The sequence below is a fragment of the Physeter macrocephalus genome, chromosome 14 (assembly GCF_002837175.3).
Source record: "Physeter macrocephalus isolate SW-GA chromosome 14, ASM283717v5, whole genome shotgun sequence".
Classification (NCBI taxonomy): Eukaryota; Metazoa; Chordata; class Mammalia; order Artiodactyla; family Physeteridae; genus Physeter; species Physeter macrocephalus.
This window is the reverse complement of record NC_041227.1, coordinates 24871865-24888743: the sequence shown is the minus strand read 5'-3', so window position 1 is coordinate 24888743 and position 16879 is coordinate 24871865. Positions and strand designations below refer to the sequence as shown.

Genomic DNA, 16879 nt, shown 5'->3' with positions numbered 1-16879 from the left:
GGAGCCTGTGCCCCGCAACGGAAGAGGCCACAACAGTGAGAGGCCCGCGTACCGCAAAAAAAAAAAAAAAAAAAAAAGTTGGTGGCAGAACTGAGGTTAGGTGTCTTAACTTCCAGTGTTGGACCCTCAGGCAGCAGAAGAGCCTGCCTCCCAGAGGCCGAATGCAACTGTCTGTCTGACACTGTTGTCCCCATCCGTGTCCCCTGGTGCTGAAGCTCTCTTTCCATGCGTCCTTACGGTGTTTCTTGTGCTCTCCAGTGAGTAATTTTAGCAGCAACATTTTAGGGACTTGGGGAGACCAGCAGGCTTTAAAAAAAAGTGTTTTTTTTTTCATACTCCCTGAGATATAACATTGCTTCATGGTAATCTCCTAATTGCTCTGGGACAGGCCTGAGAACTTGTCCCAGGGCACTTGGGGGCATATCCTGCCTTAGGGAGAAGTGCTCACCCCTAACATCCCATCCCCCATCCTGGGCTGCTTTTCCAAAATGTGTCATCTGTCCACCCACATTGCACACTTCTAACCATGTATCACCTCTCTAGAGATACTTTCCCTCAGCTTCCTTTCAGAGTTTCCCCCATTATCCTTCAGTTCCACATTCTGTTGGGTTTCTTTTTTTTTTTTTTTTTTGCGGTATGCGGGCCTCTCACTGTTGTGGCCTCTCCCGTTGCGGAGCACAGGCTCCAGACGCGCAGGCTCAGCGGCCATGGCTCACGGGCCCAGCCGCTCCGCGGCATGTGGAATCTTCCCGGACCGGGGCACGAACCCATTTCCCCTGCATCGGCAGGCGGATTCTCAACCACTGCACCACCAGGGAAGCCCTCCGTTGGGTTTCTTCAGAGCACTTGTGAAAATCAGGAAATACTTGATTTGTTACTTTTTCATTGTCTCTTTCCTCCACTAGAATGTGAACTCCCTGATAGCAGGGACCATGTATATCTGTACTGTTCACTCCTGTTTCCCCAGCACCTAAGCATCACAGCATGGGCATTGCAATATTGGATAACTGCATGAGCAGCAGTACAAGCTGAAGTGCACCAGCCTGTGTTAGACACAGGAATTCGAATGGAATTAGGCACAGCCTTTGTCCTCAAAGCTTTCACAGTCTGGGAGAACAGATTGACATGTAAACAAATAAGGACAGTAATGCTAATCAACATATGTTCATTGAACAATTACTACTTCTTGTAGGTGCTGTGGAGAATGCAAAGGAATGCAAATGGCAATATCGCTGCCCTCAAGGAGCTTATATTAAAAAACCTTAAAATAATAAAACAAGAAGCCGTCTCTGTCTCTAGAAACCCAATGTCTTTTTCTTTATTTCTGATTGAGCCCCCTCTTGGCTTTGATTGCAGTGGAGATGGGGTGTGGATAAATAGTTGTTGCAAGGTTGATTTTCATAAATCACCTTTCCCTCTCCCCCAAGTAATTATGAGGATTGATCCTACTCGTAAATATCTCTTTCATGGCTTACTTATTAGAGATTTCTTTTAAAATGCACATCTCTCTGTTGGGAGGATGCAGAGAGAGGGGGAAAAATAGGAAAAGCAGCATTATTTTAAAACTGAGTCCTCAGATATTTATTTCAATTACTATATTTTATGAAAGGAAAAAAACCAAGGACTAAAAGGCTATCTCTTGTTATACGGGTTGTACAGACTGGGATCAGAGCCGGGCTAAAACAGACCTCTTGACTCCTTGCTCAGTGTATTTCCCATTACTGCGTATCCTTGGCTGTGTTCGAGCTACAGGCTGGTGTTCACAGGTGTCCAGGATGTTGTAGAACAACCGATTTTTGTTGTTGTTTTCTGGCAAGCATTATTTGAAAACCCATTTCATAGACTTTTGTCACTCTGATTACAAGTTTTGCTGTATTAAATTTTACTATACTATTGATTCTGGTTTTCTTTAGAAAATGTATGAGAACTTTCACAGCAGAATGAGCATTCCCTTTACAGTGGTCACCTTGAGAGTTTATTAATTCTTTCCAAAGATTGATATTGTAGAAAGCATTTTGGAAAAGCCACTGGTCTTGGATCCTGTGGCACAGTCTTTTGGATCTCTTCAACAATGGCAAGTCTTCATATTTTAAAGATTAATTTGCTCTTAGGGGCTGATCTAAAGTCATTGGGAACTAAAACTTCTGAGTAGTCTAAAATAATAGAGCTGGAAACAGTTTTGCTTAATTAAAAGTAAAGATTCAGCAATTGCCTTGCATGGCCCTAAAACTGGCTTTGAAGGCCACTGCAAGAAAGATATTCCAAACATGTTTGGAGCAGTTGCAGCATTGTTGAGATTAAGAAGTCTCCCAGGGTATAAATTAGAGTCCAGGAGTCTTCAAGTCCAAGGTATAAATTCTGTTATTCATGCTTACTGTATTCATTCAACAAACATTTCCTGAATGCCTTATGCTTGCCAAGGTCTGTGTTAGGTATTAGGGGATGATGGAATAACAGTCCCCACTCTCAAAGCACTCATAGGTTAGCAGGAGGAGATGAATACCTAAATAAACAAGTGCAATGAAGTTTCATATGTACCATGATAGACTATATACAGGGGAGAGTGGGGTCAGTAGGTCTGGAGGAGTGGAGCCATCTACTGAAGGGTTTTATCAGAGAGGAGATGCTTTAGTGTAGGCTTGAAAAGAAGGGTTAGATGCTTCCAAGCAGCCAGAGCATTTCTGAGAGAGCATAAGCAAAGGTATTGCGATGAGAACCAGTGTTAAATTTTGGCAGCTGTCAGTAGTTCATTGTGGATGGAGGGTGATGCCTAAAGAGGGGCAAGAGATATGCCTGGAAAGTCAGGCAGGGTTCCAAATTATGAAACACCTTGTACTTCATGCCAAGGAATATGTTATACTGTTGTAGGTAGGCAGTAGGAGCCATTAAAGAATTTTAAGTCAGGAAGTAACATCAAATCTTCTGACTGTATAAGAAGATGGACTGGTGGAATGAGAGAAGCTGAAGGACTGTTAGAAGGCTGGTGGAATGGTACAGGCAATAGATGATGTGGCCTGTGTCATGACAGTGAAGAGTTAGAGAGGAAGCAGAATAGAGAGCTGATGGGGCCAGCATATGGATGTGGGTATAAGAAATATGGAGTTACTGAGGATGTCTCAAGGTTGTTTTGATTTTTAAAAACTGATCTGGTCATACACTTCATGCAGGACGGTAGCCCTAGAGATACCATTTTGCAGTTAGGGTTAATTGCCAGATTCATGATAGTGTAAACTCTATGAGAGTTATAGTGTAAACTATGAGAGTTAGAATTATGTTAGTTTTGAATGATGTGCATAGTATGGTATACATAATTCAGTCTGAAAAGATTTGAGATGTTGGCAGTGTTTTGGAATCACAAAGGAGGGAAAATCTTTGGAGAAGTTAAATGTATTAGAATTAAGGAATATCGAAATTAAATCCCTCTTTTAATCTACCCTCAAAGAGATGTGAGAGTTAACAGCTTGGTGTTCTTTCCATATTTTATTTTCTATGCTTAGATTAATTACATATACATTTTATTATTTTTTTAGTATATGCGCAAGTATCTTTTAAAAATTCAATTCAGTTAATTTATTTAAATAAATTTTTTTGGAGTATAGTTGATTTACAGTGTTGTGTTAGTTTCAGGTGTACAGCAAAGTGATTCTGTTATACATATACATAGATTCATTCTTTTTCAGATTCTTTTCCTATATAGGTTATTAACAGAATATTTAGAGTTCCCTGTGCTATACAGTAGGTCCTTGTTGATTATTGATGTTATATATAGTAGTGTGTGTGTTTATCCCCAGCTCCTAATTTATCCCTGTCCCCACCACCCTTTGATAACCATAAGTTTGTTTTCAAGATCTGTGAGTCTGTTTCTGTTTTGTAAATAAGTTCGTTTATATCATTTAAAAAAAATTAGATCCCACATATAAGTGATATCATATTTGTTTTTCTTAAAAGACATCTTAAAAACACACAGAAATAATATTTAATAATAATATTTTTTGTTTCAGCAACTTCTTCCTCCCCCCCTCAACATTTTGAATACTGTTCTGTCAGTAATAAAGATTTATTTTCTTCTTTTTGATGACTGTATAATATTCTATTGTGTGGATGTACCACAATTTTTTAAAATTATTTTTTATTGGCGTATAGTTGATTTACAGTGTTGTGTTAGTTTCTGCTGTACAGCAAAGAGAATCAGTTATACATATACATATAGCCACTCTTTTTTTAGATTTTTTTCCCATATAGGTCATTACAGAGTATTGAGTAGAGTTCCCTGTGCTATACAGTAGGATCTTATTAGTCATGTACCACAATTAGTTATGTACCACAATTTTTTTCCCCCATTGGCTTGCCTTTAATTAGACTTAACCATTATGCTTTTTATTTATTTATTTATTTATTTATTTATTTTTGGCTGCACTGGGTCTTCCTTGCTGCGTGGGCTTTCTCTAGCCGCGGTGAGCAAGCTTCTCATTGCAGCGGCTTCTCTTGTTGCAGAGCACGGGCTCCAGACCACGGGCTTCAGTAGTTGTGGCACGTGGGCTCAGTAGCTGTGGCTTGCAGGCTCTAGAGCACAGGCTCAGTAGTTGTGGTGCACGGGCTTAGTTGCTCCATGGCATGTGGGATCTTCCCGGACCAGGGCTCGAACCCGTGTCTCCTGCATTGGCAGGCAGATTCTTAACCACTGCGCCACCAGGGAAGTCCCGTACCACAATTTAAGAAAGGATTTAGCCAGTTCTTTTTTGATAGATAATAGGGTTATTTGCAATTTTTTTATTCATTTAAATTTTAAAATGCTGTATTGAAATACCTAAAAACTAAACTAGAGATCAAATACTAGAGATGTAATATTGGGTGAAAGAGTATGACCATTTAAATATTTAGTAGCTAATTCCTAAAGGTTGTACCGATTTGTGCCTTGTACCTTACCCAACTGTATAGGAGTGCCCATTTCTCTTCACCTGTCAACACTGGTATTAACCAGTCTTTTAATTATCACTCAGTCTTATAGGTGAAAGATACCTTATTTTACTTTATATTTTTAAGAATTATTGAGATTGAGCCTCTTATATATCTTTGTAAACTGCTTGTTCTTTGTCCGGTTATTTGGCAAAAGGAAATTAAGCTAGCCCTTGCCCAGTACTTTTTTCCATTTGCCTTTTGAGGTCAATATTTTTAAATATAAGTTCTTATTTTAGAGATGTATGTGGAATAGGTTTAAGAGAATGGACAGTATCTATTCTGTTCCTAGATAACATTTGGAAGTCCTTTTTGATTTTGCTTTTAAGGGATTGGGGTATAAAATGGGAGAGAAACAATAAAATATTGACAGTTTATTTTGTAGTGGTTTTCATAAATACCAAACAAGATTTTGATGAATCCTATTTTTGTTAAATATACAACTCAAAATATGTTTTTGTTATTTGCTGTTCTTCTGTCATGTTAATCCACCTCTGTATGTTAATACATACCAGTCTTAGTTGGATAAGTTAACAACATACTGAAATAACTAGCTTTTTTTGATTCCTGATATGTGAACTTCTAAGAATGGGATTGATCTCATCACACAGCCTAGTAGAGATTGTTCTAGGATATCTAATTGAGTTGCTTACTCCTTCCAGGGTGTTCCTGAAAAGAAAGTACTTCCAATCACTGTCCCCAAGTCACCGGCCTTTGCTCTGAAGAACAGAATGAGAATACCCACCAAAGAAGATGAGGTGATTCCCTGGGGTGGGGGTTTCTACTCCTTCTACACAATCAATCTAAGCATTATTCTTTCTTAAACTTAGTGGAATACAAAGGCCATCACTCTTGTCTGGAGTTGTCTTAACAATGGGTATGAATGATTGATCATCTGTTTTTGCTCTTCCAAGAACAAAGTAGTTAGTAAGGGTATGAATCTTTTGGCTTTCAGTGGTAACTGGTTGTAACTTATTGGAGTTATGTTTGTTTCTGTTGCATTGGAAATCACCCTGTTGTAACGTGGATCAAAAGTTCCCAAGACCTGTACTCTATTTTGTCCCAGCTATTGTCACCATTCAGTGAGGGACTTTTAAAATTCATACTAAGCAGTTACATCCACCCTGTCCTTAACTATCTCCATTAATCCAAGGGTTGCAAAGGTGACTGTGTGGTGATGGTTCATGAAGTTGGAATATATAAACTGTCATTGATCAGGCTAGTTTCTTGTTACATCCCCCATTTTATCTATAAATATCCAGAGTTAGGGTAATTTTACAGCAGATCTCAGGCATAAGCCTTTTTATAGGTTCATTTGAAACTAAAATACACAGTAATCTTATGTTACCAGTTTGAATCCAATCAACTTACTTGGTCCTATTCTGGGTTTGGCAACTGGGAATACTCCCAGTCACATGTTTTAGTGGAGTCTGAAGTCTGGGTCAAAGAAGAGGCCAAGGTATATGTTTGGTTAGTACTTTTCTTCTGTTCTTCATTTTATTCAAACTGTTTGATCTCATTTAGTTTTTACAACCTTCCTTTGAAAAATGTTAGATCCTTTAAGAGTAATTGTGTTAGTTTATCAAATGGTTTCACACTGGTTTCACCCCTGAGACTTGGTAGATACCCCTCTTTGATAGAAAAGGAAGCTAAGACACCTGAGAGGTTGAGTGACTTGCCTTAATTAATGACTTCTCTCATCTAATGTCTTCTGACTCCACATTCAGAGGAGGTGAAAGAGAGCGAGGAATCTTGTTTCTAAACTGCGTTTTTTTTCTTTAGGAAGAGGAGGAGCCAGTAGTGATAAGAGCTCAACCTGTGCCATATTTTGGAATGCCTTTTAAGCCCCAAATCCCAGTGGGGAGAACTGTGGAAATATGCCCTTTCTCTTTTGATTCTCGAGACAAAGAACGTCAGTTACAGAAGGAGAAGAAAATAAAAGAACTGCAGAAAGGGGAGGTAGGTGTTTCCATGTCTGCAAGTAGCATAGTACTATTCTTTGATCCCTCAAAGGTAATCTTTTATGTTGCACTTTTAACTATAAATCACTGACTTCCTTTGATCCCTCTAAGAGCCTTATGAAGTATAAATAGGGCAAGTAATTTAAAGTGCCATTAAATTACTTGCCCTATTTATACTTCATAAAGCTATTTAAGTGCCATTCTGGCACAAGGAGCTTAAGTGACTTGCCCATGATCATGCTGCTAGTTATTGGCAATATTGGGAGGAAAACCTCGATTTCCTTTTGAACCCATTACTCTTTCTGCTACACCATGCTGCTTTGAAAACTGGCCTTTCCTGTTTTTTAGATTCATCCAAATATTCTGGAGCAGCTGTTGCTTTCTGGCTAGAAAGGCCTTATCTTAAATCTTACATTTTCTTTTCTATTAGGTGCCCAAATTCAAGGCGCTTCCTTTGCCTCATTTTGACACCATTAACCTGCCGGAGAAGAAGGTGAAGAATACAACCCAGGTTGAGCCTTTCTGCTTTGAGACCGACAGAAGAGGTGTTCTGAAGGCACAGACTTGGAAGCACCAGGTGGGGATGGGGAGAGCAGCTAAAATGTGAATTGTTTGATTGTTGATTTGTTAACAATAGGTAGACCCACTATACTGAACTTCTTCTGGGAACTAACATACCGATTATTTTAGGGGTTGTCACTGTAATCAGGGGTCAGCAAACTTTTTCTATAAAAAAGTTTGTTATATATTATTTTAGGTTGTGCAGGTGGTCTCTGTCACATGTTCTCTGTATATGTGTGTTTCAACCCTTTAAAAATATAAAAACCATTTTTAGCTCAAGGGCTATACAAAACGACGTTGCAAACTGGATTTGGCTTGCGGCTTAAGTTTGCTGATCTCTGCTGTAAGTGATCACCTGGGGAATGTGAGAACTGTTAGGCTTTTTTTGTGTCAGGAGATTCTTAAAGATCTCATCTATTCCATTTACTAGACTTGCTCATTAAATGTTCACTCCTTTGTGTTGGTGCTTTGATAAGAAACTGAGAGGTGAGAATAGATTCTCAGTATGGTATGTTGTTTTCACAACATAGTGTGCTATTTGCTCTTTATAGATGACAGGTGATTTAAAAGTCAATTGGTTGTTGGCTGGTTCAATTGGATCTAATTCTGCCCTGTCTGGAAAAAAATCTGCTGAATCCCTAAATTTGTCAGTATTGATATTATCTCTTATTCTGGACTCTGTCCAAAAGGGGCTCTGGCCTAATCTTTGTTTGTAGAAAGTCATCCCTCTTGAAGCCCAAGAGATATGATTGCTTAAGGTACTAAATGTAGGCTCCCTGTTAGTACTGTTCTCTAGGAGAACTTAGGACAGTTGCTTTGGAAGCAGTAGTGAATCTCTCGTTCAAGGACCATGACATAGAATGTCTGTATGTGGGATATTTTCCATAACAAAAAGATTTTTAAAAGTTTTTCAGTCATACATAAAAGTAGAATAGTATAATGAACTTCCATGAACTGTCACCTGGTTTTCTAGGGATCAAAACATGGAAAATCTTATTTCATCTTACTTCTACCTACTCATCTCTATACTGGATACTTCTGCCTATACAAGATTACTTTGAAGCAAATCCTAGGTGTCATCTCATTTCATCCAAAAATACTTCAATGTGTAACTTTAAAATATAAGGATTAAAAGAATTTCATAACCACAATACACTTAAAAAGATTAACAGTAATTCCTTAATAGTGACAAATAGTCAGCATTCATATATCCCCTAAACTCTCATTTTTTAAACAGTTGAATTGTTAAAATCAGGATCCAGAAAAGGTCCACATTTTATATTTGTTTGATAAATCTCTAAATTCCTTTTAATCTAAAGGCTGCTCTACTTGCATTTTATATGTTGAATAAACTGGATTGTTTTTCCTATAGGTTTTTTTTATATGAATAATATGACCATTTATTTTAAAAGTATATGTGTTTACATGTATATGATATGAAAGGGGTTATACACTAAAATGTTAATAATCGTTATTTATGGTGGGATTATAGGTGACCTTATAGAATTTCATTTTTAATTTTCATCCATTTTTTTCTGAATTTTAGAATTTTATTTATTTTTTTATACAGCAGGTTCTTATTAGTTATCCATTTAATACATATTAGTGTATACACTTCAATCTCCCAGTGCATCACACCACCACCACCACCACCACCACCCACCGCCTCAACTTTCCCCCTTGGTGTCCATACGTTTGTTCTCTATATTTGTGTCTCTCTGCCCTGCAAACCGGTTCATCTATACCATTTTTCTAGGTTCCACATATATGCGTTAATATACGATATTTGTTTTTCTCTTTCTGACTTAGTTCACTCTGTATGGCAGTCTCTAGATCCATCCATGTCTCTACAAATGACCCAGTTTTGTTCCTTTTTATGGCTGAGTAATATTTCACTGTATACATGTACCACATCTTCTTTATCCATTCGTCTGTTGATGGGCATTTAGGTTGCTTCCATGAACTGGCTATTGTAAATAGTGCTGCAATGAAGATTGGGGTTCATGTGTCATTTTTGAATTATTGTTTTCTCTGGGTATATGCCCAGGAGTCGGATTGCTGGGTCATATGGTAATTCTGTTTTTAGTTTTTTAAGGAACCTCCTTACTGTTCTCCATTAGTTTTGATTTGCATTTTCTCTAATAATTAGTGATGTTGAGCAGCTTTTCATGTGCTTCTTGGCCATCTGAATGTCTTCTTTGGAGAAATGTCTATTTAGGTCTTCTGCCCATTTTTGCATTGGGTTGTTTATTTTTTTAATATTGAGCTGCGTGAGCTGCTTGTAAATTTTGGAGATTAATCCTTTGTCATTTGCTTCATTTGCAAATATTTTCTCCCATTCTGAGGGTTGTCTTTTCCTCTTGTTTATGGTTTCCTTTGCTGTGCAGATGCTTTGAAGTTTGATTAGGTCCCATTTGTTTATTTTTGTTTTTATTTCCATTACCCTAGGAGGTGGATCAAAAAAGATCTTGCTGTGATTTATGTCAAAGAGTGTTCTTCCTATGTTTTCCTCTAAGAGTTTTATTGTGTCCGGTCTTACATTTAGGTCTCTAATCCATTATGAGTTTATTTTTGTGTATGGAGTTAGGGAGTGTTCTGGTTTCATTCTTTTACATGTAGCTGTCCAGTTTTCCTAGCACCACTTATTGAAGAGACTGTCTTTTTTTTCCATTGTATATCCTTGCCTCCTTTGTCATAGATTAGTTGACCATAGGTGCATGGGTTTATCTCTGGGCTTTCTGTCCTGTTCCATTGATCTATATTTCTGTTTTGGTGCCAGTACCATATTGTCTTGATTACTGTAGCTTTGTAGTATAGTCTGAAGTCAGGGAGTCTGATTCCTCCAGCTCCATTTTTTTCCCTCAAGACTGCTTTGGCTGTTCGGGGTCGCATTAATTTTGTATGCTGCTGCTTTACCAAATTCATTGATTAGCTCTAGTAGTTTTCTGGTGGCATCTTTAGGATTCTCCATGTATAGTATCATGTTATCTGCAAACAGTGACAGTTTTACTTCTTTCCAATCTGTATTCCTTTTATTTTTTTTTCTTCTCTGATTGCCATGTCTAGGACTTCCAAAACTATGTTGAATAATAGTGGCGAGAGTTTTCCTATAGGTTTTACAATCTGGATTTTGCTCATTGTATTCCCAATGTGTTGATTAATATGTTCCTCTAGCTCCTGTATTTCCTATAAATGAGTAGTCAGATCTAGAGGCTTGATTAAATTCTGGTTAGATTCTTTTTGGGGTTGGGAGGGAGAATACTTTACAGGTGATCACATCCAGGTGTATATTAATGTCTATTTGTTTATTTTTTTGTGATGTTAAGATAGGCCTTAAAAGTATCTTAAAGGTATTTTCTAGTTCTCAGTGGGTTCAGATGTTAGTCTGATTTACTTAATATAAAAGGGATTTTAATTGAGTTTAGATTAAATCACCTGCTGTCTTTGTAGATGAAACTGTTCAGAAACATTCGAACTTGAGTCATTGAGATGGTAGTTATGGAAAGTAGTGTGGCTGCTTATCTGACAGATTTTCTTTCTAATAGCTGGAGGAAGAACTAAAACAGCAGAAAGAAGCAGCTTGCTTCAAGGCTCGTCCAAACACCGTCATCTCCCAGGAGCCCTTTGTTCCTAAGAGAGAGAAAAAATCCCTTACTGGTAGTATTTTATGTATTCTTGGGGGATTGGGGCAGAATGGTTAGACTTCCTGGGACTCAGTTGTGTCAGTACAATGCTGTGTCAACCAGAAGCATCTGCCTGTAGAGGATCTAGTTTTTTCTCCCCTAGCTCTTTATTGAATCTAGCAGCTATGTTGATTTGTAGAGTGTGTTGGGGTCAGATTCATAGAACAAGCACCTGGCATTTCAACTACAATTTTACTTTCCCCACTCAGAGAGTAGCAAGTAAGTGAGGGAGAGCCAGGACTTCTTTCTGGAGTTCACTCTAAAGCAAGCCTTAGGTAGAAAACATTTGATTCCTTAAGCACTGGGCAGCATTTCAGAAAAGTGGGATTCTTTTCCTAAATCTGTCTCACAGTCACTATGTAGTTTTGAGCAAGCTGCTTCACCTGTGTAGGTCTTGCTTTTCTCCTAATTAGATGATTTATAGGGGCCCTTCCAATGATTTATAGGGGCCCTTAAAATTTTAGGACTTTTTGTATGTGGTTTACTCCACCTTTCTCCCAACTGGGCTTCCTTAGAGCTCCACCTTTCTGTTGCCATGCATATCTATCACTTGTTGGATCTGTGGGGCTAGGTTTATGCAAGTCTTGCTTGTGCACCAATATTCTCTCTGTTTCTGTACTCAGAGGGCCTTTCTGGTTCTCTAGTTCAAGAAACTTTTCAGCTGGCCACTGAGAAGAGAGCCAAGGAGCGTCAGGAGCTGGAGAAGAGAATGGCTGAGGTGGAAGCCCAGAAAGCCCAGCAGTTGGAGGAGGCCAGGCAACAGGAGGAGGAGCAACAGAAGGAGGAGCTGGCCAGACTACGGAAAGAACTGGTAACTGGGCAGCATGAGTGCCAACTAACCCATGATTGCATCTGTTTTGTTTTATCTGTACCTTGCCTTGTTCCAGAAAGGATCTAAGGTGGCCTCCAAGGACACATCAAAGTTGAGTGAAAATAAAAAGTCAGACAAACCAGGGGTGGTGACAAAGTTGAGGAGTGAGCAAGGCTAAAGATGTATGCATTGTGATCCATGGATCTGCTGAGTGATATAAACAAGCTAGTTATTTAAAAAATACATTTATCTTTGATCCTGAATTCAGTCAGAATTTCTTCCAGGGGTCTAAATAAGAAGGACATCAGGTGCTATACCAGTGCACAGTGATATGTTTGTTGGACTCTTTATTTAACTTTTTATTATTGCCTTAAGGCTTAAGGAAACCAGTGTGTTTTACAATTAGAATACATAGGTAGGGAAGGACATGGGAATTGTGTGACAACTATGTTTTCATTTTCCTCTTAATACTTGACTCAAATTCCTTGGAGTTATAGTGCATATCAGTCCAGGTGACCTTCCATGTTAACACTAGATAATGATTTAAATATTAGTTATCCAAAAAGAAAGCTTAATTCATATTAAGGACCCTTTCACTAGGAGGGCAGCAAGCCACATTAACTGCATTAATAAGGAAGAACACAGTTTTAGATGAAATTTCATATGCTTAGTAAAAGGATGAATATAGCAATATGTAAGTTGTTGAGGTTTTGTCTAAAAGTGCTAAGCCAGCAGCTGATACAGCTGTTGGTAGAGGTGACTGGCCACAGGAGGGCTCTAGGGACAAACTATTAAAGGGACTAGCTTCCTGACAAAATCCAAGCTACCATATGCCGATTGGATGTACTCACAAAACCAGCCTCAAGTGTTTTGACTTTTCTTCAGCACTTGAGTCCTGCCTCTTGTGTTTGTCTGTATCATAGAGCTCTCTACTAATCTGGCTTGATTCAGGGTTGATTTTAGACTGTAAGAAGGATGGATGGGACCATGCCTTCTCCTGGCAACCCTTCTTGGTTATTTTATTTTATTTATTTATTTTTGTCCATGCTTTTGGTGAATATTAAGACTCAATAATCTTAAGATTGTACTCTGGCAAATTCTTAACATGTATCTCCTTTCTGCTGCAGTTGAGTATAGCCCTGTTATACCCTAGTACTGAACAGTCAAACTGGAGATAGGTGCAAGCTGAGGGATCCAGCAAGACCTGAATAGAAACCTACTTGAGCTCCAGAGCTCTTGTGCTTTGCTGCTAGATTGTGTTGCTTCTCCCCAACCCCCAAATTAGTGACTGGGATTTGCAAAACTATACAAAAATGTTCTCAAGAGGAATAAAAACACCCATAAGTGTAGTTCTCTAACATCCTTATCAATGGTAACTTTACTTTTCTCACTCTGCAGGTACATAAGGCAAATCCAGTACGCAGGTACCAGGGTGTGGAAGTCAAGTCAAGTGACCAGCCCTTGACCGTGCCTGTATCGCCTAAGTTCTCCAGTAGATTCCACTGCTAAACTCGGCTCTGAGCTGTGGACACCGTCTAGGAACCGGAGCTACTCTTCCCATTAAACTAGGAGCCTTCTTTGTCACGAGGGCATGGAGAGAACCCATTTCTACAGGCTTTTTCCTACCCATGCCTGACAAGTGTGGACTCCAATTTCACTGAGAGCTGTTTTCCTACATTATTGTGGCTAATAATGAGACTCAACTCATGTATGTCTCAGCCAGACTCCATGTAGTTATTTCCTTGGAACCATCAGTTAACCTTTAATATGGGTCTTAACTCTGACTAGAATTTAAAGTCTCTGTATCAGTACAGTGTAATTTCTGTTGCCCTTACCCCCCACCCCCCTTTATTTTTCTATTTTAATCAGAAAATAAAGATAGTTAAATACTGAGATAGGATTTAAGTCATGAATTAAATGAGGACCCATCAGTAGTATGTCAGATTCTTTCCTCTTCTCTGTGCAAAATGAATTTAGAGTTAAGGAGCCCTTCGCTACGAGGGGGGAAGCCTCATTAACTGCATGACGAGGAAGAGACTTGACTGACGGGAACCTCACAGCAGCCATCAGCTGGCTTCGGGTAGAGCTTGCTGTTCAGCCACGTTCTTCCCTTCTTGGTGCTGATGATAATAGGGGGCGCTGAGTAGTACACATTTTAAATCCTCCAGTGACCTAGACTGGAATAAATATGTTTGTCTTCCAGCCCTGATTTTGTTATTTGATGTTTTTAAATCTGTCAAGCGCCTTTGGAGGTCACATCTTATTGGGGAAGTGGGTACTTTGAGATGAGGGTCTAGGAACTTTTAAAAGCATAGGCTCTGTCCTTAAAGGAAAGAGCTTTGTGACTTTTTTCTGTCTTATGTCAGAATATCCTTCCATATTTTGTTAACTCCTTCCTAGGAACCACTCTGGAAGCCTGTTATGCCTTCAAAACAGACCGTGCCTTCTTCTCTAAATGTGTTTTTTCTCATCTGATAAACTCTTCCTTATAAGACTCAGCTCTAGTAAAATCTTTTTCATAAATCTTTCTTTGACCATTTGACCTCCTCAGGTAAGGTAAGATTTCCTTCTTTGTGCCTCCCAAATGTTTCTTATGTATATCTCTAGTAGAACAGTTATACCACTGAGTTACTTGTACTTGTTTACAAACTAGTAGAGATGAAGGTAACTAAAATTATGTTAGTCCTTGAAGATAAAAATTATGTTAATCATATGTGTATTTCTCATAGTTGGCACAGAATTTTCTAGGTCCATGTTATCAATAAATAGTGTATTTTCTTTTAGACTTGATATTGTTTATGAACTCTACTCTGTACCAGTCATCTATTCCTGTGCCACGAGATATAAAAGCATCCATCTTCTGCCCAGGCTAGGCCTAGGCACTATATATGATATTAGACCTATGTTATATTCCTTTTGTTTATTCATTCAGTGACCATTATGTACAAGCCATTGTAGATTTAGTGACGGGCAACAAAGCAAGATGTGACTTGCAGATCCCTGGGCCTCCTAAAGGCCCACAGAGTGATACAAAGTGCAGTTCCTTTATTCATTTCCTAGAGGTATGTGGTGTACATTTCCATAATAACTTGTGTAGTTCATTTAACAAATATTGATTCAGTACTAACTATATATACATTGGCACTATTCTAGTCTCTGGGCATATAGCAATGAACAGAAATAGAAGACCTTGACTTCATAGAGGTTACCTTTTAGAAGGGGAGACAGACAATAAACAAGTAACTGTCCTCTTCTGTCAGGTGATAAGTGTTTCTCTGACTGACTGCTGTGTGGAAAATAGGCTGGGATGGGGACTTGGGGGCATGTAAGCTTGGAAACAGGAAGGTGAGGAGGTTCTTGATGTTGTCCAGGTAAGAGCTGATAGTGGCCTGGGGTAGGGTGGTAGCAGTGGAGGTGATGAGAAATGGTTGGATTCTGAATGGATTTTGAAGCTGTAACTGACAAGACTTGCTAACAGATTGGACGTGGAGAGAGAGGGTAGATAAGGATGGCATTTAGATATCAGCCTCAAACAGAAATAGAGTTCTCCATCCCTTGTGCTGTGAAAAATCCAGTTCTACCCCAGTCCTCATATCTCTTGTGGATTCTCTGGGTGGGGGTGGGACAACTTCCTTTTCTGAACACCTTTTGCTTTGGTTTTTCTCTGTTCATCTCTTGATCCCCTCTCTGTCTCTCTTCCGTAGCTTTTCTCCCTCCCATGTATCAGCAGTTCTCTAATAGTTCAGTATCATTCATATATTGCCATCTAGTATCATTTTTTCATATATTTTGTCTATTTTTTGTTTTGGTTGTTTCAGGTAGAAGAATAAATCTGGCCCTCAGGTTGAGGGTTTTAGAAAGAGTGTTACGTATTGAGAATTATGGACCTGTGGGATCCTTCCACCCCATTTGCTCCATTCTGGATTACCCCCTCTGGACACACCCACATCAGGGTGGTATTGTTTGATAGTCTGTTACAGGCAACAGAGAGGGATTATATTATTTCAGAGCAAATAGCTTTTAAAATTAAGATGCCCTTGCTTCCCAGAATTTCCCAATTTCCTGGTGGTCTTCTCCTCAGCACAACCTGTCTAGTATTGAGCCCTTTCTTGACCACCTCACATGACCTTCATTTTTCTAGGACAGCCTCCCATTTCCCCTGAAACTCAAACTCTGCTTTTATTTTACAGAGAAATTCAAGTTCTTTATCCCTCAGGCCTTGTCCAAGAGGGAGCTTCTCTTTCAACACTCAGAGGTCACCCTGGAATTTTCCTAAACAAAGAACATGTCCTCTAATAGGATTTACTGAATTCTACTGAGAAATCTGGCTGCCACACTTTGCTTGGCAATTTTGCAAAACTCCTAGCACATGCGCACATTCAGATTGTTAGAATTCCCACACTTGCTGGGAAGGACTGTTTTCAGTGTTGTTTTGACTTGGTCATGTTTCCCCATTGCAAACAGTTTGTGCTAATTAATACAAGATTACCTTTCACTCTTAATTTGGTTGATCATTTTGTTCTTGTGTAATTGCTTTGTTCCCGTTTTGACTGCTGTTTTATGCTTTAACAGTTCTTTTCCACAGAATTTTGTCCTTGGAAAGTGGAGCTTGAGTGGTGGACACGCTGCAGTGGCAGTTGCTCCAGCATTTAATAGATAAGTCTTATACACAAACAATTGTAGCACAGGATAAGATGTGATTGAGTAACATGAGACAGACAGAAAAAATGCTGCAGGAGGAGTTTAGAGGTTCTTGTTGGAGGTGAGATTGCAGTTCTTAAAGATGTTTCTTTTTTTACGTAAAAATTATGAAAGTAGTATAGTCATCCCTCAGTATCCACAGGGGATTGGTTCCACGACCCCCTGTGGATACCAAACTCCACGATGCTCAAGTCACATTTAAAATG

At 38.9% G+C, this 16879-nt stretch overlaps 1 protein-coding gene across 4 annotated transcripts in view; it reads left to right on the top strand.

Moving 5' to 3' along the window:
* The window catches only part of TPX2 (TPX2 microtubule nucleation factor), a 53928-nt gene extending 39747 nt beyond the window's left edge, over window positions 1-14181 (top strand). For 3 of the 4 annotated variants that reach the window (XM_028498716.2, XM_028498715.2, XM_028498713.2), the window contains 6 exons: window positions 5619-5714; window positions 6739-6915; window positions 7348-7494; window positions 11024-11135; window positions 11785-11972; window positions 13371-14181. In XM_028498716.2, the coding sequence (XP_028354517.1) occupies window positions 5619-5714; window positions 6739-6915; window positions 7348-7494; window positions 11024-11135; window positions 11785-11972; window positions 13371-13481 (831 nt within the window). In that variant the 3' untranslated portion in view covers window positions 13482-14181. The remainder of the gene's footprint in view (window positions 1-5618; window positions 5715-6738; window positions 6916-7347; window positions 7495-11023; window positions 11136-11784; window positions 11973-13370) is intronic. The other variant, XM_028498714.2, reaches the window with a different exon arrangement.
* The last annotated feature ends 2698 nt before the right edge of the window (window positions 14182-16879 follow it).